The sequence below is a fragment of the Eublepharis macularius genome, chromosome 14 (assembly GCF_028583425.1).
Source record: "Eublepharis macularius isolate TG4126 chromosome 14, MPM_Emac_v1.0, whole genome shotgun sequence".
Lineage (NCBI taxonomy): Eukaryota > Metazoa > Chordata > Lepidosauria > Squamata > Eublepharidae > Eublepharis > Eublepharis macularius.
Genome location: NC_072803.1, coordinates 21,309,664 through 21,332,552, shown reverse-complemented (window position 1 = coordinate 21,332,552; position 22,889 = coordinate 21,309,664). Strand labels below are relative to the sequence as shown.

At 42.9% G+C, this 22,889-nt stretch overlaps 2 protein-coding genes across 2 annotated transcripts; one reads left to right on the top strand and one right to left on the bottom strand.

Moving 5' to 3' along the window:
- On the top strand, nt 1-9,678 carry MYL7 (myosin light chain 7). Its single transcript, XM_054998130.1, has 7 exons — nt 1-60; nt 2,105-2,215; nt 4,788-4,863; nt 6,203-6,307; nt 7,229-7,307; nt 9,054-9,102; nt 9,477-9,678. The coding sequence occupies exons 1-7, from the start codon at nt 58-60 to the stop codon at nt 9,576-9,578; spliced, it is 525 nt and encodes a 174-aa protein (XP_054854105.1). The 5' UTR covers nt 1-57; the 3' UTR covers nt 9,579-9,678.
- A 2,393-nt stretch (nt 9,679-12,071) lies between these two features.
- LOC129342562 (antimicrobial peptide NK-lysin-like) lies at nt 12,072-18,019 on the bottom strand. Its single transcript, XM_054998392.1, has 5 exons — nt 17,799-18,019; nt 17,373-17,503; nt 14,643-14,753; nt 13,740-13,923; nt 12,072-12,238 (listed from the first exon to the last, which is right to left on the bottom strand). The coding sequence occupies exons 1-5, from the start codon at nt 17,842-17,844 to the stop codon at nt 12,210-12,212; spliced, it is 501 nt and encodes a 166-aa protein (XP_054854367.1). The 5' UTR covers nt 17,845-18,019; the 3' UTR covers nt 12,072-12,209.
- Between the last annotated feature and the right edge of the window lie 4,870 nt (nt 18,020-22,889).

Here is a 22,889-nt window from a genome sequence, read left to right as displayed (position 1 = left end):
TATAGCCTGAGCCCACAGCTGACACCATCCAGTTCTTTGTTCTACGGGACTTCCAAGATGGTGAGTACTTTTCCCCTCTGCTTTTTTCCTCTACAGCAGGGAGCAGTAGTTCTACCTTCATGCAAGGAAATAAACATTGGAGATTGGGAAAGATTTCAGACCAGGCGCTGATTGGGAACGATCCCTTTTAACTAAGGGGGGCAACTTTGGGGACGCAGGGGCGACTTTTCCCATAGCTTGTTCTTGTCCTAGTGTAGCTGCATTCCAGCTTTCTTTCCTGTTGTTAATTTCACTTCCACTGAACAATGATCAGTCATTTAAAACTGGCATCAATTAAAATAAATAAACATGAGCTTGTATTTCAGTTCTGGGGGAAGTAATCATCCCAAAGGTTATGTGATGTCCCAGCTATGTCACGCCTTCCAAAGGTTTTCTAATTAATACATATGACTGTTTATTTACATATTTGACCAGAGTCCTTGAAGCAGCGTACTATTTTTGTACAGTGCAACAAATTTCATTTCAAGGTGGTGGTGGGGAACCTCTCGAAATCTTAACAAACAAAACATAAAATAAATGAACCCAAGAAACTAGATGGGGGTGGGGAGAAAGGAGACCAGATTGAAAAACAGAATGTTGTACTATTGAACAAACACCCCCCCCCCCCCCCGAAACAAAAACCAAACAGGCAAAAAACCTCCCACATACGAAGAACATTTAGTTCCTGTGACAAGAGGGAGAAGTAACAACGGAGCCATTCCAGTAGCAAACTTCATCTACCTCCCTCTCCTGGCTCTCGGCCACAGAACTAACACAATAATTGCAAGTGCTATCTAAATCGAGCTATACCAATCTCAGCCCACTCACTGACTTCAATGGACTTAAAAGGGTGTAACTCTGATTTGGATCACGTCGTGACTCGTGAGTATAGCTGCTCCACGATTTTAATGAATGGGATTTTTAGAATTATTATGTGAAGAAATTATGAGGCAAACTGAATTTGTATTTATATATATTTATATATATATATTTATATATTTATCCTGTTTTTATCCCCCAAGGAGCTACAAGGATTTCCACTCACTTATTTTATTCATACAATAACCCTGTGTGGTAGGTTAGGCAGAGAGAGAGAGTATGACTGGCCCAAGGTCACTCACAGTGCAATCCTAAACAGAGTTACTCCAGTCTAAGTCCACATGGACTTAATTTATAACCACTGCACCACAATGGCTCTCAACCAGTAATGGAGATCATCTAGCGACTGCACTTACTTTGAGTGTCCCAACCAATTCATTTGGGTATCGGCTTTCACTAATTTTCTAATGCGCATTTAATAATTTCAGCATTCTGACCAGGCTAGTATTTTAGTGGTGGAAAACAGGGTGATATTTAAAATATACTAGAGATAGAACATCAATTTCTTAACCCGCAGAATTATTTTTAATCAATCAAGAAAAGATAAACTATATTGACATTAATGAAGATCAAACGTAAAACAAAGATCTTTTCATAACTGCTCTTGTACAAGATGAACAATCAGTTCAGAACTGACTTGTTTTGCTAAATATCTGTTCCAGATGTAACAGATGGTTGCAATTTTTATTTGCCTGTTCAGATATTGTTTATTAATATTCAGATATAATTTATGAATAGACAGTCCTGTTCAATGGCGGGATCTGATTATCTCCCTGGATCTTACCTCCACAAATCTGTCTATTGTCCTTTTAAACTAGTGGCCATCACAGCCTGCCCGTGGCAGTAAATTCCATTTAAGAGATGAAATATTTTGTTTTGTCTGTCCCAAATTTACTGCTTAGCAGCATCATTGGGCCCCCTGGGGGAAGGAAAAAAGAGTAAAAATGACCAAATAAATAAAATCACTGCATATATTTAAGTTCAAATTATTTTGAGAGAGGAAGGAAAGTTATTCTGCTTTGTCTCTTTTTGGGCTCTTATCTAGAATGGAAAACTTCTTTGAGGCTCTGGTTTGACTGTGCCAGCTCATAACAGGTGCTCCTGGATTGATAAGATTCCTTTCATTTTGACTAGCTGGGACCCACTTTGAATCTCCGGTGCCTTAATCATGACTTTTCCCCCCTAGGCCAGCAGAAAAGCTGGGACTCGAAGCAAAGCAGCTGCAAAACGTCAACAGAGAGGCTCCTCCAATGTCTTCTCCATGTTTGAGCAATCACAGATCCAGGAGTTCAAAGAGGTGAGGGAGGCCAGGCCTCAGGCCTGGTTTCAAGCAGAAAGCTGGCATCCACTTAGTGCTTTCAATGAAACTGAACTCTTAGATGTCATTTACACAGACAGCAGTACATTCTTTTTAAAATGAGAGCTAATGGAAGCCTTTCAGCCTAAAAATGTACGATGTCTCCTGCTGGATCAGTGTGGAGGTCCATCCAGTCACGCAACCTGTGACAAGGTTGCCAGCCTCCAGGTGGTAGCTGGAAATCTCCGAGAATTACAACTGTCTCCAAGCAACAGAGATCGGTTCCCCTGGAGAAAATGGCTGATATGAAGGGTTCTCTATGGCATTATAAGGCCCCTCCCCTCCTTAAACCCTGCCCTCTCCAGGCTCCACCCCCCCCAATCTCCAGGAATTTCCCAACATGGACCTGGCAACCCTATCTGTACCACAGTGGCCAGCCAGGAAGCCCTGCCCTGGAGATTTAACAAACAGGGCACAGAGGCCAAGGCCTCTACTGTTGTTGCCTCCTGGGATTTGTATTCAGTGGTTTGTTTGTTTATTTAATATCCCACCTTTCTCCCCAATGGGGGCCCCAAGTGGCTTACATGGTTCTCTTTGGCTCCGTTTTTTCCTCACAACAACCCTAGGCTGAGAGTGTGTGACTGACTCAAGGTCACCAGGCAAGCCTCCATGGCAGAACCTGCACTTCCTAGATCTTAGAGCCAATCGGAGAGCCAAGCTGCAAGACCAGGATGCCTACATTTCCCATCAAAACTTGAGAGAAGCTGACAAGTGTCCAACTAGTGTCAGGCGTCACTTGTAGTTTGGCTCCAAGTCTGACATTCTAACCACTACACTACACTGGCTCAGAAATTTATTGCCCCTGGAAGAGGAAATTTTAATCATTAGGGCTCGTATCTATCCCTAGACCTATCCTCCATGAATCTAATTCCGTTGTAAAGCCCCCTACATTTGAAAGCCATCTATGTATTGGCCATCACCACATCCACTGGCAGGGAATACAACCATTTACTTACCTGTTAAGTGAAGAATTATGTGTGTCCATCAGCCTGGAAGCTCTCTGTTATGTTCCAGAATCAAAAGTTCTATCTTTCAGCACTACAAGCAGGGGGGTGACCTTTGGTACAGGAAAGACATATGGTGACATCACCATATATTTTTTTAAAAAACATTGGAATTTGTTCTTAGACCTGATTTAACCATGACACTGGTGGGCCTGAAGAACTTACCCATATGATGTTGTATGAGCCCAACAACTTGTTTAAATGGACCCCCGGCTCCTGCGCATGCAATGTTAGCATCCCAGAGATCCATCAACACAAGTGGGTGTTATGCAAGTGTGCTAATATGCAAATACAGTAGTCCTGTTTAAATAAAACATTAGACATGTGCAATGTCACAGGGGTAAGTTCTTCTTGCTCATCTGCAACCATTTAGATTTTTGCCCATCTGCTCATTTCAATCTGGTCCTAGATGTTGCAGAGGAACATGGAGGAAGGTTAGACAGAAGAGAAGCAAAACTGGGTTACACATGTGGGTCAATCCCCCCCCATAATTTAATGATCCAAGATGTGTGTGTGTGGGGGGGGTTCTCCAATACTTTAATGGCAGAGGTGGGTGGGGGGGAAACCCTTGCAATCCCATGTGGTAAAGGCTGTTCTATAAGTAATGGTGATACCAGAGGCTGATAGAAACTGGCCCCATTGAGAAACGTGCTGACCTGAAAAGGCAGCATTCAACAGCAACGGAATTTCAAAGGAGACTGCAATGGGAAATTGCTGCATTAGAATTCATCAACAGCCTGACAGTATTAGAATAGATGCCATATAGCACTATTGCAACTACTGATTTAAAAAAAAAAAAAAACCTTAAAAATTATTCTGTTGGCATGGCAGGAAAAAAATAGGAAAATGGCTCTTGCGAGTTACTGACCCTGAGGCAATAGTGCTGATGTGAGCGGGAACTCTGTGGGAGAGAAATATGTACCATTCCTTCCAAAAGGCTTGATAAAGTGCTTTTTCTTTTCAAAAATATCAATGTTAAGTAGGGTTGCCAGCCCTCAAGTAGGAAATTTCTGGAGATTTGGGGGCGGGGGTGGAACCTGGAGAGGGCAGGGTTTGGGACCTCCATATGGCACAATACCTTTGAGTTCACCCTCCAAAGCAACCATTTTCTCCAGGGGAAGTAATATATGTTGCCTGAAGATCAGTTGTAATTCCTGAAGATTTGCAGCCACTACCTGGAGTTTGGCAACCCTAGGTTAAGCTCATTTGGGAAAAAGCCTTTGAAGGATGGAGAAACCTGGAAATAGTACAGTTACAGCAAGATGTCCTGTAGAAGCTCCATAATCATCCCTGACTGGAAGTCAAGGACTGATAGATTTATAATGAACGGCTTCTTTCTTTCCACTCTGAGGAGATAACATCAGGGCAGGAGATAACGAATTCCTGGGGTAGGTAGGATGGGGACATATTTGTGTGTGTTTGTGTACCTATGTGCACACGTGCATGCATCACTATCATTGTGACACAAAGGAATAGAACTCCAAATAGTATGTTTCTCTTTCCCCAAGGCATTCAGCTGCATTGATCAGAACCGTGATGGCATTATCAGCAAATCAGACTTGAAAGAGACCTATGGCCAACTTGGTGAGTGATTCCAGTTGTTAGGGAGTGGTGATCTGTACAAATTCAGAGGTTTCTTCAACATCACATAATTAGCTGCTACAAGGGGAAAACAGTTTCAGGTGGGTAGCTGTGTTGGTCTATACTAGAAGAGCAAGAGTCTGGCCCAGTAGCACCTTAAAGATCAACTAGCTTCCCGGGGTATGACTTCAAGAGTCAAAGCTCCCTTTGTCCAATAAGAAAAACAGTGTCAGGTACAAATGCCATAGTATGGAATATTCAGGGTCTAACTAGATGAAAATACATCGGCATTGTTTTTTATTTTATTTTTATTTTATTAAATTTATATTCCGCTCTCCCTGCAAGCAGGCTCAGAGTAGATCACAAAAAGCAATAAATAAATAAAACATGATAGCTAACTTTAAACATCAGTCAATAAAATCTGTGTAAGACCGTTGGACACCTATTTCGCATCCACTAGACATTGAACAAATCCATGGGGCAGAGTGTCCAGCTACCAGATGAAAACAGTCTGGGGGGAACAACATCTCCACCCTAGCAGGAGGCTGGTTTAGTGGCCCACCCACCTCAACCAACATATGCCTGGTGGAACATGTCTGTCTTGCCGCCTTGGTAGAAAGATAATAAATGTGAATGGGCCCCGGTTTCCACAGAGATTTCCACCAGGTTGGTGCCAGGGCTGAAAAAGGCCTGGCTCTGGTAAAGGCATGGTGAACCTCCAGGGACCACCAGTAGATGTTTGTCTGCCGAATGGAGCAGCTTCTGGGGAACATATGGTAAGAGGCAGTCCCCCAGGTCCACATTAATTTTATCCTTGCTTCCAGTGTAATAATTCTACTACACCTGTTACCAAAACAGATCAAACTTTACTGCAACCAAGGTAAGGCCTGGTCTAGGCCATAACCAGCCACAGTCAACAACCAACATAGCAAGTGAAAATTGAATCTAAAGCAAAGGATTTTCGTTAAAATACCTGTAGAATACAATAAAGGGACACCACCAAATTCACAACTCCCCAGGATATAACAATATGATTATGTAGCCTGATTAATACTTTCAAATTGCCATGCCCACACACACACACACACCAGAAAAGCAGAATGGAATCCTTTCAATAACTGAAATTGTAAGGATGGCATTGGCATACTGGCTATACTGGTGATTTTGCCCATGATGTACACAGCAGTTTGGGCTGCAGTGCACTGTGAACAGCACAAGATTCCATAGTAACAGAGCAGTCTTTGTACTGAATTCAGATGGTTTCTTTTGCCTATCACAAGCAATGTAAAGGGCTTCACCCATATGGAAAAGGAATTTCATTGGGTACCTGTTTTCTCTATAGGTAAAATGAATGTGAAGGATGAGGAGCTGGAAGAGATGCTGAAGGAAGGGAAAGGACCAATTAATTTCACAGTCTTTTTAACTCTCTTTGGAGAAAAACTGAATGGTGAGTTAGTGCCACCCTGGTCTTCAGTAGACAAGGTCCTTATTTTCAAGTATCTGTTCACAGTAAATTTCTGTGTGACTACTGGTGTCAACATTCTTCACAGTTCAGCACCTTAGTGCCTCTAACAGTTAAGTCTGTGAGTGAGTAGATGAATGCATCTCCATGCTAGTGCACACGTGTGTAAATGCCATGTGCGTGAACATTTAAGCACAATGCACAGCCTGCTATTTCACTCACTGTGGTTGCTGTGGTATGTTCTAAACTGTTGGCAACATACCATAGGGGACTCAGAAATATGCTTACAGTGCAATCCTAAGCAGAGTTACCCCAGTCTAAGCCCATTGATTTCAATGGGCTAAGACTGGAGTTACTCTGTTTAGGATTGCATTGTTTGTATATTTGTAGCCAGAAAAACTTCACCCTCCTGACTTAAAAATGTGAGACAAATAATTGCAGAGTGAATTCGTTCAGTAGAGAGCAGATGGTGCACAGCTTGCATCAGTGCATAATAGTAGCGTGGGTGTTTTACTTATTTATTTGGCTATTTATACCCTGTTTCTCCCCAGTGGAGGCCCAAAGCAGTTTATTACATTCTCCCCTCCTCCATTTGATCCTCACAACAATTCTGTGAGGTAGGTTAGGCTGACAGAGACCGACTGGCCTAAGAACACCCAGAGAGTTTCCATGGCAGAGTCAGTGCTACGGCACACTTTTTTCCATTGTTGAAATATTGGAAGGTATGGGATCTGCTGCAGGGACTTCCAACATCTGTCACAGTTACTTCCCCCCTAGGCTTCAAAGTCCCTGCCTGAACTAATTATGATAAATCAAACAACCTGATTTCCTGATGAGAAGGAGCCGACTTTTATCTGGTGAAGTTTGAGAGTGTATCCCAAATAGTCTTTCTCTTCTCTTCCACAGGAACTGACCCAGAAGAATCAATCCTTGCTGCCTTCAAGCTCTTTGACCCCAATGGCACTGGCTACGTCAACAAAGAAGAGTAAGTACAAACACTGTCTCCTTCCTTGGTATAGCTATTTGGGCTCTGACCCCCCCCCCTCCCTGGCCCATTACATTTCTTTCCTTAGAGCCAAATTACAAGTGACATCTTACACAGGTTGGACACTAGTCAGCTTCCCTCAAGTTTTGATGGGAAATGTAGGCATCCTGGTCTTGCAGTTGTAATGGAGAGCCAAGCTGTAAAACCAGGGCGCCTACATTTCCCATCAAAACTTGAGGGAAGCTGACAAGTGTCCAACCTGTGTAAGGCGTCACTTGTAGTTTGGCTCTTAGTCTCTGGAAACTCAAATGCCTGTCAGTGCTTTGCAGATGAAAACAGGGGCAAACTTCTTTGGCCCCCATTCTCAAACCAGTTTTGCTGTCTCCATGTCCTCTTTGGTAATGCATTGAAGATTCTTCTACATTCAGTTGTATTAATTTAACATCAACAACAGTGTGCTTATATACCGCTCTTCTGGACAGATTAGTGCCACACTGTGAGTCCCTCTATACGAGCCCTCTTACATGAGGATGCTCAAGTGAAAGGAGATGCAATGTTAACCGGGAAATGTAGGAGTTTAGAAGACAGAGCTGAAGGCTTTATCACTTTCACCTCTCTACAAAGAGCCTGTAATTGCTCCTTGGAGGGTTTGTGAAGGCTATGTTAATTTCACCTTGCACTCTGGGAGGCAAAGAAGAAATAAACAAACCCTCCCAGGAGTGATCTCCAGCTCTTTGTAGAGAGGTGAAAGCGAGGAAGCCTTCAGCTGTCTTTTAAACTTCTATGTTTCCTGGTTAACATTGCTTCTCCCTTCACTTGAGTGTTCTTGGCGGTCTCGTGTAGAGAGACTCTCAGAGTGGTTAACTAAGTCAGTGTTATTATTATCCCCACAATACAGCTAGGGAGCTGAGGCTAGGAGTCAAGCTACAAGAGACGAATTACACTTGCATGGCAAGTGAACAGACTCAGGGCCAAGCTACAAGTGATGAATGACACTTGCATGGCAAGTGAACAGTCCCACGTGTATTCCCCCCTGTTCACTTGCCATTCACTTGCACTCCACTTGATCAAGTAGAGCGCAAATGAATGGCAAGTGAACAGGGAGGAATACACGTGAATCTGTTCACTTGCCAGGCAAGTGTCATTTGTTACTTGGAGCTTGGCCCTGAGAGGAATGTGTTACCCAAGGCCACCTGCAGAGTTCATGGCAGTAGCGAGAGGCGGAGTGCTGATTCACAGCCCAGCCACTTGACCACTATGCTACAGTAGTTCTCCATTTACTCCTCAACAGCCTGTCTTCCACAGATTTAAAAGCCTAGGTGTTTTTTCTGGTGTGTGTGTGTGTGTGTGTGTGTAAAATATACTCAGGAAAATATAATAGCCCTGCAGTATTTTGAATTCTTAAGGCATCGTTCAAAATAAATTTCAGCAGCTGCAGAGTGTAAAATGGCAAGCTATGCATTGCATCAATTTGCCCATATTCATGCTAGAGACAATACGCATTTGTACCCACTCAGAGATTTAACTTCTAGAGAGGGGGCAAAACCATAAATCATGACAATTGTATGAACTCACAGTGAGAAAAAATTAATGAGGCATCCTCAAAAGCTAAAACAGACAAATTTGAGACAATGATCGGACAGGGAAAGAGATTAGAAAATAGGGTTCGTCTCATAAACAGGGACAACTCAGAGTGGTTAAATTTTGAGTGATGTCTGAACTCTTTTTTAAAAAATTTATTTCTAGGTTTAAACAACTCCTGCTAACACAGGCGGACAAGTTCTCTTCTGACGAGGTGAGGTGACCTTCTTGGTGAATTGATATCCAGAATTTCCTCAACACGTTCCCTCTAAAGATCCTCATTCCCTGATAACTGGGATCTTCACATGCTTAGCAAAGCCTCCCTCCTCAGCCAATCCTTTTAAAATCTCAGCTTTGCTCAGTTATGGATGATAGCATATTGTTACTTTCAGGGTTTTTTTTCTGGGAAAAGAGGTGGCGGAACTCTCAAGAGGGAAATGAGGAAGAAACACATGGGATTCTTTGAAATCATTATTATTTTCAAGCACTATTGCCGAGTATTTTTAAGAGGTGCCGGAACTCCGTTCCCCCACGTTCCCCCTGAAAAAAAGCCCTGGTTACTTTCCTCCTGTACTTCTTTCTTTCTAGGTGGAACAAATGTTTGCTTTAGCCCCCATCGATGTGGCTGGGAACATTGATTACAAATCTTTGTGTTACATCATCACGCATGGCGATGAGAAGGAAGACTGAGAGAAGAAGACTGGCAAAATTCACAGTGTGTGGTAACTACCAGCACAGGCGGTACAGGGCATTGCAATAAAATATTCTGCAATAAAAGCCCCAATGAGGAAAGAATGAGGCTCTAATTATGGCTATAAGATTAAAAGAAATGTATGAGTGACAATGGTTGTAACATTTTTTACAACAGGGCAAACCTGGAAAGGTTTTCACTGTTTTTGATCTCCTTGTTCCTTTTCTATCCAGAGTCAAGCTTCTTAAACAAAATGGTTCTGTAAACAGCACGGATTGGTTGGAATCCGTACCACCACCAACTCCCTCAAACCACTCAAAAATATCCTTTTTATTAGTAAGGCAACAAATGAATACCTAAATAAATAAATATACATATGTTACTTAAGAAAGGATATATATAAAATATTCATTTATTTCCCCAATGGCGACCCAAAGCAGCTTACATCATTCTCCTCTCTTTTATTTTATCCTCTGAATAACCCTGTGCGGTAGGTTAGTCTGAGAGAGCATGACTAACCCAAGGTTACCCATGGCAAAGTGGCGATTCAAACCTCGTTATCCCAGATCCTAGCCCAACACTCTAACCACTACACCACACTAGCTTTCATAAAGACAGTCAGTCAGACAGACACACACACACACACACACACACACACACACACGGGGGGGGAGAGGAATGTTCTGCTCCACTCAGCCCCCCCATCTTCCCCTGTCTGTGTTCTATTTTCCTTCCTTCCCTCCCTTCCATTTTGACTTTTCTCCTCAAGTTTATCTGTTGAAGTCTCAAAAGATCTTGGCAGCCATTTTAGGTTCCTGAGAACCAAGCTACAAGTGACGAATTACACTTGCCTGGCAAGTGAACAGACTCACATGTATTCCTCCCTGTTCACTTGCCAAGTGAATGGCAAGTGAACAGGGAGGAATACAGGCAAGTGTAATTCGTCACTTGTAGCTTGGCCCTTAGGCAATCAGAGATGTGTTTGCCTAGGCAATCTGAAATGACTGCCAAGATCTCATGAGGTAGTCTTGCAAGATTTTGACACTTTTAAACTTTTTGTTTTCTTTAGTCTCCCCATTTTTTAATTTAAGATTCCCCCCCACCCCTTGTATAACTGAGTGTTGTCTCAGATTTTCACTTCAGGAACATCAGCCCTCACTTGACTTTCATAGCCCCATTGTGCAAACGTTTTGATATGTATGGCAGGGCAACTTATAGGAATTAAATATATGACAGTGTGTGTATGGAGGGGTGGGGCTGATTGTCTGTGAGGAATACAGTTGAATCTAGGAGGAACCTGGGCTCACACTATGCTGAAGGAATCATGGTATGTTTATATTACACAAATCTTCATTCCACTTTAGCAGTACAGACTTAATCCGATATAACTGTCTCAGGGCCAAACTACAAGTGACGAATGACACAGGTTGGACACTTGTCAGCTTCCCTCAAGTTTTGATGGGAAATGTAGACAGCTTGGCGGAATGTTGGACAAGTGACAGTTGAAAAGTCCATTGGACAGCAGTCAGAGAGCCAAGCTGCAAGACCAGGATGCCTACATTTCCCATCAAAACTTGAGGGAAGCTGACAAGTGTCCAACCTGTGTCATTCGTCACTTGTAGCTTGGCCCTCAGACGGAACCCAGGGAATTCTAGTTCTGTGGAAGAACTGGGGTAGGGGTCATGACCTTTACATAGGTATGAGAAGCACACAAAGCTTACAGATGTGCCATTTAAAGAGTGCTCACAGCAGGTTCTTCCACTGTGATTTAAGGCTAGCTCATACCTTCCATCACCATTCCCATGACAAGTGTACATACCAAGAGGCTGAACTAACCATCAGTCTTGTCCTTTGTGTCGAGCGAACTATCTGCCTTTAAAAAACAATAGAGACACATACTCATATATAGCTTTATGCACTGCCCACTTTTCTATACAGCAAGAAGTTCCAGGGGCAGTGGTTGGAACAGGGTTGGCTTCCTTTGGAGGAGAGAGATTTATGATTTTGTTTGTACTTAAAAATATACAGACAGATCACACCAAGAGACAAAGTGTCACTCAAATAGGGAGCAGATCCACTATCCCCATTAGATCCCCAGAAAGATCCTGCATCCCAAGTGTGCTGCTGTCTTGTCGTGCTACTACCGGAATCAAAACGGCTTTTTCTTCACCAACACTTGCCCAGAGCAGCACAACTGATGGGCTGTCTCCTGGTGATCAGATGCACATAGATCAGGCACCAGTCCTGCAGTAATATGTATATACATTTATCTTTTAACTGAGGGGGGAGTGAAAGCAGCACAGGAAAGGGAATCATAATATGTTCAGTTGGAAAGAAATGAGCCTAAGAGACTGGAGGTTTGTCAGAGCCAAGCTACAAGTGACGAATTAGTCTGATTGTTTCGGGGCTAAGAGTTTTGTCCTGTGTGTATCTGCGTCCTTTCCTACGTGTGCACACATTTTACAGAAAACAAATAAGACAGATTAATCAATGCATTTTTATTCAGCGTAACACCCGAAAGCAAAGATTCATCATGGGCAAGCAACTGGTGAAAACCTTACAGCGGAATGCTCAGCATCTGAAAATCATCTGTGATTGAAACCATCAATCATCTGTGCTGGTCTCCAGGATCAGTGTGCAGCAGCGTAAGCAGCAGGACCTGGTGCAGAAAACAACCACACGGTTAGCATCAGGCCATCTGACTGGGAAAGGTCCTAATGTACACGTGTCAAGTGCAAAATTTAGTTCACATGAAAGCAAAAAGTTCAAATCAAACCAAGTAAGACAGAATCTGATACTGGAATCTGGTTTCTCAGGCCCAGCTTGGTTCCCTGCAGCCACGCAGCAGCTTTGGGGAATGGCTGTTAAAAAATAAGAGAGCCCAAAGAACCTCAGAATGCCTCCATGGCGGGGAGGAGGAGCTCCTCCCTTCCCCCTCAAGCCATTCTCCCATGTCAAAATAGCATGGGACGGAGGTTTCCCCCATTTTTTCTGTTCCATATAGACTATTCTGTTCTTTTGTTATATCTTTAAACCTACGCAGTGGGTTTTCAGCAAATTTGGTTTCTGAAAAGAGCACAACCTGTGCTCAGAAAGGGAGCAAATAATGTATTGCAAAGTGATTTGATCATGACTTGGGGAAACTCCTGCTCCCTGGAATGTGCCTCGTCACAAGTGAATACTTTCCCTATTATAAATATAATTCCCTTCAGATAGAGAGGAAAAAGGTACTGTCCTTGTCTACCCCAGATGTGGTGGTGGAGACTGCTGCCAAGTCATAACTGACTTATCTGACTTATGGCGACCCTTGTGGGGTTTTCATGGCAAGAGACTAACAGAAGTGGTTCGCCATTGCCTGCCTGTGCAACCTTGGTCTTCATTGGAGGGCTCCCATCCTATTACTAACCAAGGCTGGCCCTGCTTAGCTTCCAAGAGCTGACGAGATCGGGTTCACCTGGGCTATCCAGGTCAGGGTATCTACTCCAGATGCTGGCCCATCATTTCCTATGGTTACTCAAATGCAATCCCACAGGACTTCTTCTTGCAACATACTAATTTCAAATTGTAACACTTCTGCTCCATATTCTGCATTCTGTGAATGGGACCCAATGCCTTTCCCATTCTTCTTGTGCTCACTGCAGAGATCTGATGAGTCAGTCAGTTCTTGTTTTTGAAGTGTGCAGGATCTCTTAACAGTGAAGGCACTGTGAAGCTGTTTTAAGTGATCTTGAGTACCCAATCTTGCTTAAGATCTCAGAAGCACTTTGTTGGATTGGGCTGGATCCACCCAGTCCAGCACTCTTTGCAAGAATTCCAACCACCAACAAGTGCTGGATGGTCTACTGAATTTGTCCAATGGTCCACTCTTGGATCTCTGCCTATCCTATCTATCTATAGCATTTTTAGCTGCCTTTCTTTCAAAGGTACTCCTGCATTTCCCTGCCATCTGACATGTTGATACTGAGATTTTTTTTCAAATGCTTCAGAATGGCATTTGATACCCCATTGGATACCACAACTGCATGAAGACTGAGGTGTCGGTATTGTGCTGGACCCTTTCAGAAATGTGTCACATAGACATGTTGCACAGCTATACCCTGATTATTCCCTTTCATAACATTTCAGTAGGATGATTACGAGGAATAGTTTCACTATCTTACCTGGGAGTACTCTTGAGTCACGTCGGCATATTTTGAGGTCAACGCACATTTCTTTTGGGTCCTCGTTATTCTGCAGAGCCTCGATGATCTTATCTCTGAACTTTTTCATCACGGTTTTGCAAACCCAACCCAGGGGCTTGGGCAGAGACTTACATGTCTTTCTGATTGCATTATTAATTGCTTCCTGCAACAATAACAACAACAAAATGGTAATAGAATTTTGGCAGCAGCATGCCTGTCACACTTGCATGGCTTTTCTCTTTGTTCCATAGTCCTTTCCCAATACCAGTCTCTGCCTTTCTTTTATCTTAATAATATTTTCTCCACTGGCCCTGTCAATGGTCAGGGGTTAAGTCTATGCTTTAGAGTAAAGGCATCAAGGTCTGAGCTGGGGACCTAAATGAAAAAACTAGAAATGCTGGGAGATCTCTGAAAACCCAAAGCCACCTCTCTCTCTCTCCCTCCCTCATTTTTGTCATTTTTTTTTCTATGCCCAGAACAAACTGGATTACCCATTGCTCGCGTGAACAAATTCCTTTCTCCAGTCTCTTCTCTGCAACCTCAGGCTGTAGTGTATATGGCAAGCACAGAGTTGTAACAGTGTCAAACACACAGATGAGCAGGGGTGTTTCTGAGCTCCTGCAGCATCTCACAGTTCCATTAAAGTATAGAACTTGCACACAGGTTGTGCACCTTTTATTTACGGCACTTACCCTTTTGTCCTCACCGCAGTCCAGGAGCTCTCCCATCCAAGTTGCTTACAGGGCCAGCCTGCTTAGCTTAGCTTTCACAATAAAACTGCACTGTGGGCTTTCAGCTTGCTGCAGATCAATAGCCTTTCCTCCAATGCCCGCTTTAATAAGCAGTAGCAAAGCAACTACGAGAAAGTAATGGGCAACTTACTTCATCTGGATCATCCCCAGCCAGTTCCTGGAGCTTCTGCATTATCTTGATGCACATAGAACATTTCTTCCCTGGAGCAGGGGCCTCTTCCTCTTCCAAGAGTGTCTCCCACTGTCACAAACAAAACCTCAAAGTGATCAAAAGATGCAGCTGCCTTCTACTGAGGGTGGAAATACACTGCCTACAGACAGCCCCCCAACCTGAAACGACTTCTCACTTACAATCATGAATCGGCTAGCAGTCATCAGCACAGGTACCAGGTCCTGCAACAGACCCAGATGCCAGCTCTGCCCCTATATCTACCCAGGGAATACAATTACAGGACCCAATGGCGTCAACTACACTGTCTCTGGCTCTTACAACTGCTCATCCTCCAATGTGATATATGCCCTCATGTGCCAACAATGTCCATCTGCTCTGTACATTGGACAAACCAGCCAACCTCTGCGCAAAAGAATAAATGGACACAAATCTGACATTAAAAATGGCAACATCCAGAAACCAGTGGGAGAACACTTCAATCTACCAGGACATTCCATCAAGGACTTAAAGGTCACTGTAGTTCAACAGAAACCTTTCAAAAACAAAATCCAACAGGAAGCTGCTGAATTGGAATTCATATGTAAATTTGACTCAGTCAGGCTGGGATTGAATAGAGACTATGAATGGTTATCTCATTATCAGAAGTAACTGACTTCCTTAACAGAAGCAAACTGATCTCCATATCAGAAGCTACTGTTTGCATCTACTCCTCCCTCCCCTCTCCACCTATATATCTGACCAGTTTCTTCTTGCCCTCCATGCATCTGACGAAGAGAACTGTGATTCTTGAAAGCTTATGCTACAATAAAGTCGGTTAGTCTTAAAGGTGCTACTGGACTCTTTTTGATCAAAGTACCTAAGAATGCTAGGTACTTCATTTCACGTGTCCCCCCTCCAGCTTCCCATACCCTCACTCACACAGTCACACTTCAATTTGCTTCACGTGAGTACATTCACACGTTTGATACTAGTTCCTCTTCAACTGCTAAAAGTATCCCAGGCTGTTTACAACTGCCAAATTCCCAGTTTCCCCCACCTCCCACATCCATTAATTGAAATGCAGATTTTGACACTTTCTCACATCTTAAAGAAACACAAATTGGCAAGTCAATGGAGCCTAAAGTATGTGCTCCACAGTGTCCATCCCTGAGAGTTCTCACTGCAGAAACAGCTGAATTGGAGCTCTGCCCCCCCCCAAAAAACTTGGTGTTTGTACTCACTTGCAAATGCAATCACACAAAGGGAGTTCCCGTGAAAACGGCATGCACACGTGCTTAGCAAGACACAGCCTGTATGTGAATTGAGGACCACTCATAATGTCCTGCACTTGAGCGTCCCCAGGTAATTTACAACATGTATTTCCACTCTCTGTCAGACTATTGATATATGAATACTGTCCATTCTGGAGGAGTTAGCCGTGTTAGTCTGTAGTAGCAAAATCAAAAAGAGTCCAGTAGCACCTTTAAGACTAACCAATTTTATTGTAGCATAAGCTTTCGAGAATCAAGTTTTCTTCGTCAGATGCATGATCTGGCTCTGCAGGGACTCAGGGATACCCTCAATGAGTAGTTTATCTTTAAAAACTAGATGTGAGCTCTGCCATGTGGATCAGGGCTAGAGAAGGGATTTTTTTTAAAAAAAAACCTTCCCCTCCTGTTTTCTCATCTGAAACTACCACCTCCACCACTTTCAGCTGCTATTAGACAAACAGAGGGAAAAAGAGTGATCCCCCTCCCCCCACACCCCGGCCAACGAACTGGGGTTAAAAACAGCCCAGAGGCTTCTGTTTCTGTCAAAGAAATTATGTGAATATACTGGGGAAGAGTAAAACAAAAAGAAAAACCCTTCCCCAGCACGGTGGTCTCCATTGAAAGCAGGGGTCCCTTCAGCTGCCTTTTACCTCGTTGACTGTCAGGGATGGATTGGCCATTATGGCATCAGGAAAAATCCTGGACAGAGGGTGAGCCAGGGCAAATGCCTCTCTTGAGCCCCCCCCACTCCAGTATTGGGGGGGTGGGGGGGTGAGCAGACCGGCAAGGGCCTCTTTGCAGAGATAGGAAGCCCAGTGCTTGGCCTTTTTTTTAAAGGAAAAAATATGACTAAGGAATGGTGAATCTGCTCAAAGGAAACATTCCTCCAAATGTATATTTTCAGGCTCTGGATGTTTGGGTACTATGAAATACAATGACTTCTATTGCCACAAATTTAAAAAATGGTGGGACATTTTTTACCACGATGCATTGGAAATTTAGTTTGGGGTAAAAAATATACCCCAGAATAAAATTGTGTAAGTTTTTTTTTACTTATAGCTTCCTTAACTCAACAATAACAATGAAAATAAAATGGACGGAAAGCATATGTTAATACAGGAATGTTAATAACTTTTCTGTAAGTGTGAAATGTAGACAAAGGGCCCAGCTACAAGTGACAAATGACACTTGAATGGCAAGTGAACAGACTCACATGTATTCCTCCCTGTTCACTTGCGCTCCACTTGCACTTCACTTGATCACACATACTATGTGATCAAGTGAAGTGCAAGTGGAGAGCAAGTGAACAGGGAGGAATTCATGTGAGCCTGTTCACTTGCCGTTTAAGTGTCATTCGTCACTTGTAGCTTGGCCCAAAGAATGGCAAGAAGAGAGAAGGGAATATCAGATGGAAATGGGATAAATTGTCCCCTCTTACCAACAAGGAGCCGTTCTGGAGATTCCAACAATACTGCTCCCTCCTGCATTCAACAGCTGTAGCCATGTCCTTGCACCAGAACTCTGGACCTTGCAGGCATGTCTCAGGAACCAGATGGGATCCAGCCAAGGCTGTCAAAGCAAAAGGGCAGTTAACTGTGTAGAGATGAGAAACCAAGCAAATCTAACATTATTTCTTGCTAGCCTTCCTAGCTGAGGTGCTTCTCCACAAAACAATATGCGTTAGTGATGCAGTGACACTGATTCTGGGTTCTTTTGGAGGTGGATAATGGTAACTGTACTATTATTGGAAAATCCCAGAGGGACAGCAACTTTGGAGGTACAGCTTTTTTTTAAAAAGGGATGAAAACATATAACATTTTTCTTGAAGACATAGAAATTACATCCCTCGACCTTCATATCTTACCTGCACCTACAGCAATATTCAGGGACAAAATGAACAAAGAAGCCATTGGAGGTCAGCAGTTCAACCGCAGCTGGAAAAGCCACTTCCAAACACTTCAGTCCAACTAGGCTTTTTATACCTAAAGCAGCACAGGGCGTATCTGAACTCTCAAGAGTATCTGGAAATTGATAAAAAGGCTTATAAAGGCAAGCTTGGGGAGCTGTGGCCTCAGCAGTCCGCCCCACCTCTGTTTTCCTGTCCCTAACTCAATTCCCACAAGGTTTTGTGAAAAAGCTCACAACAGAAAAAACAGAGGCAAAAATATCACCTTTTTAACCGGTGGAAACTCCCAGCCATGAGAACAAATGTCTCAGAATGTGGCAAATGTGTTTAACCACATTTGTCACCCTTTAAAAAGGATAACACTTTGTCATCTTGAAGGAAAGAAGGTTCTTCGTCTAAAGATGACAGAAAAAGGGGGGAGGGAATGACAATCTCCTAGCCTCAAGTGATATGAGAGAGGAGAATGAACCTGGCATGGTACTTGGTTCTTTCCCCATCTCTCTCTGAATGACATAAATGGCTATGAATCTTTCTTCGTTCCATGTGCACATTGGCCCCATAGCTCCACAAACCAGCACAGTTAATATTTCCATATTGATTCAGCACTGTGCTCCTTTTGCCTTAAGGTGTTCAACAGCTCTGCCTATATTCTCTGGGGGTACACTATTTATTATATTTCTACACAGTTTCCATTTCTGGTGAGAAGATCTCAGGACAGTGCTTATCTGGGTTGGTTGTGTTGGAAGGAAAAGACTTTGTGCTGTCTCTTAGCCTCAGGGAGGGAACTATAGAAAACAATCAAGGGCCTCTAAGAAGATATTTACAGTTGTTACCATTCTTTTGCCAAGGGCTCTGGCATGTCACTTTAGGTTAAGTTAGTGGTTAGACTGTCTAGACCAGGAACTGGGAGACCCCAGTACAAATCCCCACTCTGCAATGGAAGCTTGCTGGGTGACCTTGGGCCAGTCACACACACAACCTATCTCACAGGGTTGTTGTGAGGATAAAATGGCAGACATGACAACAACGTGAGTCCTCATTGGATGGAGTGCCTATTGGAGGTAAGGGTGGGGTATAAATGAAGAAAGTCAATAAAGTTAATAGGATAGACTTATTCATAGCAACCAGACCCTGTGGGATTAGCAAATTTTTAGTGGAGACCTTGAATCAATAATGTAATTATGAATTAAGCTAGCAAGAGGAAAAGAATGGATTTTTATGTTTTAAAGTAACTGGTCTCTGCTCTTTAGCCCCCCCCCTTTTCTCTAGTTGTTTATGACAGAAGAAATGTATGTCCTTGGGAATAGATAACTGAACATTCTTATGATGCAGAGGCAGAGACAAAGGAAAAATTGTAAGTCCTCCCCCCCTCCTCTTTGGAGGAAGAGTGTGTGTGTGTGAAAGTAACGAGGGACTACTGTGAAGACAAAAAAGAGTAATAAAGCTGTCGCGAGAGTGAGAAATGGAGAATAGCCTATCCATAGGTGTAAAGAGATCACATGTTTTGTTTGAATGTGAGTTTCGTTTCTCCAAAATGATGTCATGAGCTGTAATGATTTCAAGAAATGGGTGCATGTGTCTTTAAATGTTTGGTGAGATAGGTGAAGAGTGGGGGTGAAAGAGAGAGATGAGTGAGTGATATGATTGGTTGATGACAGAGTGGGCGGAGTGAAGGCAGTTTTCAGTTATTGAGGGAGAGAAAAAAGATTCAGTTAGGGCAGGAGAGGCGAGCTGTGTGCAGCCTGAGGGTGTTCATGTATTTGTGAGGGAAAGGCAACCTGAGTGGAAGCCTGAACTGAATGTGTCTGTGAGACTATATATTCATTCTGTTTGAAGCAGGCAAACTGTGTGTGCGCCTGAGAGAGAAAGAATTGAGAGTGAAAAGAAAACAGGCTAGCTGTGTGCTGCCTGAGGAGTTCTCTGTGAGGGAAATATAGAGCCTAGAGAAAGAGGCTAACTGTGTGTGAAGCCTTACAAGAGATCTGTGTGAATGAGTTGGGATGAAGCAACTAGAAGAACTAAGAATGACTTTTATGTAACCAATACGCTTCTTAAAAAATAAACTTTTATTTTGTTTTGTTATATCCCAGAGTTATCTCCCATTCCTATCCTCAGGGCCACATAGAACCACGAAGGAGCCTGACGCTCAAACACGTTACAAAAGGGAAAATTTAAATAAAACATTTTGGAATTATATATTCCTGGTGGCAGCTAACTACCCAGAGGGTGTGAAGGGAAAGATTAAAGCAAAATCCACCCCAAAGAAAGTGAAGATCATAACATGAGCCCTTAAAAGAAGCATGTGCTCCTTTGTTCTGTGGTACATTCTAAGCTCATTTTGTAAGCTGGTACCCTATATTTGCAAATATACTCTGTTACAACAGCCCTTGTCTGTCTCATCTCTCTTTTGCTCAGAAGATTGGAAGGGGCAAAGGGGAAGAGCACAGTTTTGTGCAACAACCCCAAACAATATATTATTTATCAATTTACTAAAACATTTATATCCTGCCTTTCTCAATCAGAACTGAAGGCAGCTTGTGATCTATATACCAACTAGATGGACCAGCATAATCATACCCTAAGGTGGGGCCCAGTTGCCCAAGCTTCTGGTGAGGCCCAGTGCTGCCAACCCCCCACCTGCACATCTTCCCTGATGCATGCTTGCCCTTCCCTCTCCTGCTAAAGATGCCAACTTCCAAGCGGGGCCTGGAGTTCTGCAGGAATTACAATTGATCTCCTGAGTCCTGACTATATAGATTGGTTCCCCTGGAGAACATTGCAGTTTCAGAAGGCAAACTCTATAGAATACTATAGATTCTAGGTGACATATCTCTTCTGATTCCCCCTCCCACACACACACACACAGTCACAATTCTGAAATCTCCAGGAATTACTCAAGCCAGAGTTGGCATTAACATAGACATTTGAGAGCAAGTGTGGTATAGTGGTTAGAGCTGGAAGAAATCCTTGCTCTGCCCTAGAAGCTCACTGGGTGACTCTGGGGCATTCACTCTCTCTCGGCCTAACCTACCATACAGACTTGTTTTGAATATAACATGGAGGAGAGGAGAGCAATAATATTGCTCTGGCTTCCTGTTAAGAGAAAACTGGGGTATAAATATCCAAATAAATAAATGTGTTATGAGCAATTCCTGAGTCAGAAATCCAATCCAATTCAATATTTTTGGGAGACTATGTAATTCAGTGAGTGTAGTTTACACTAGCTTCAGATTGGAAAGAAGATACCGCATACTGGAAGAAGAAATTCGCTAGGAACCAATCTGATCATATGCAGTGATACAGAAAGGTAGTTCCGCAAATTTTTCCATTTAGTAGACTAAAAGAGTAGAACAGTTCCCAAAGGCAGCATCTTGTCCTCCAATGCAGAATATGGGGCAAGGCAAGGCACATTTGGAATAATTCCTAGTGTTTGTGAATGTCAGCAGCTACATGTTTCTTGGCCAATAAGTAATGGAAAACAGTCGGACTCATCAGCTAACAACTTACTAGAGGATTATATTTGTTAGAGCTCAAATATTACATATGACATGGTGGGCCACTTATTCAGTTGAATCTGTAGATGCCTGCTTGCCCCCATATCCCCCACAGTAGACACAAGGCAGGGTTTCTAAGAAAAACTGAAACCAGGATGTGGTGGTATTCATAGGATGTGGTGGTATTCATCATAGAACTTTACACCTACTGAATGCTCCAGAAACCAGCTGTTTTCTCATCAAGTAAAGTTGTGATCTCCCCACCCCCCACCCCCAATCTACATGGGTCAAAGCTAATGGTTGCACAAAGGTGAACAGAGGATGGAATGTGTTGTAGCAGGGCTTTTTGGAAACAGCAAGATAATACTTCTTATGGTGTAATAATACTATCTTTGATGGAGACTTCACGTCTCCAGTGACAGATATCATTTTATACCGGAATAATATTGAAGGCATTGTCAGATGTGTAGTGAAACAAGCATGACAGTTTATCCATGGTATTTTGTGTAATTCCTCTCAACTACACATTATGCACGTTATTTTAACACCAACACCTGGGTTTAATTCATTTCTAATTCAATTTTAATTATCACTGGAATAATTAATCCCTGGATGTGTGTGGTTTTACATAGGATTTTAATGACCACTGAGGAAGACCGGTATGGGCCGAAACACATCTGGTCAGTTTATTTGTAGATGCTATAGTATTTATGATATAGTATTTATTTTGATGTATGTATATTGTCATTGGATTCTCCATCAATTTGTATGTAATTTTGAATCTTTTGTATATTTTATTAGTTCTGATATTTTAACTTTTATCTTTTTACATTTTTAATGTTGTGTGCACAAGTTATAATAAATATTGATGTATTGTCGAAGGCTTTCACAGCTGGAGAACGATGGTTGTTTTGGGTTTTCCGGGCTGTATTGCCGTGGTCTTGGCATTGTAGTTCCTGACACTGAGACACTGTAGTTCCAGGACACTGAGAGATCTCTGTCTTTTGGTGCTACACCTCTGAAGATGCCAGCCACAGCTGCTGGCGAAACGTCAGGAACTACAATGCCAAGACCAGGCAATACAGCCCGGAAAACCCACAACAACCATATAATAAATATTGATTTTTTTAACACTTTTATGTTAGCTTGACCCTCCTAGTTCATACTTTTGTAAGCCGCCTTGAACTATGCGGAAAAACAAGATATTTAATAAATAAATCCTAAGTGAAAACAAAAGAAGAGCGCTACGGCACTTTTAATTAAAAGAAATAAAGAAGCCCTTCTTCCTCCTAGAAGAGACGACCACGTTAACAGCGCAATCCTAAACCGAATTCCTCCAGCCTAACCCCACTGATTTCAATGGATTTATGACTCGAGTTTAGGCGACCACATTTATTACGGCGGAAGATCCCCTAGCAGTTTGTGTGTGGGGGGGAGAGACTAGAGCTACGCTGGTTCGGCTTCCTCACAGGTAAGAAACCCGCCCCTTGTTCGTTTGTGCGAAACCATCCCGCGCCACACCGCCCAGGTACACCCGACGGCTACCGTGGAACGG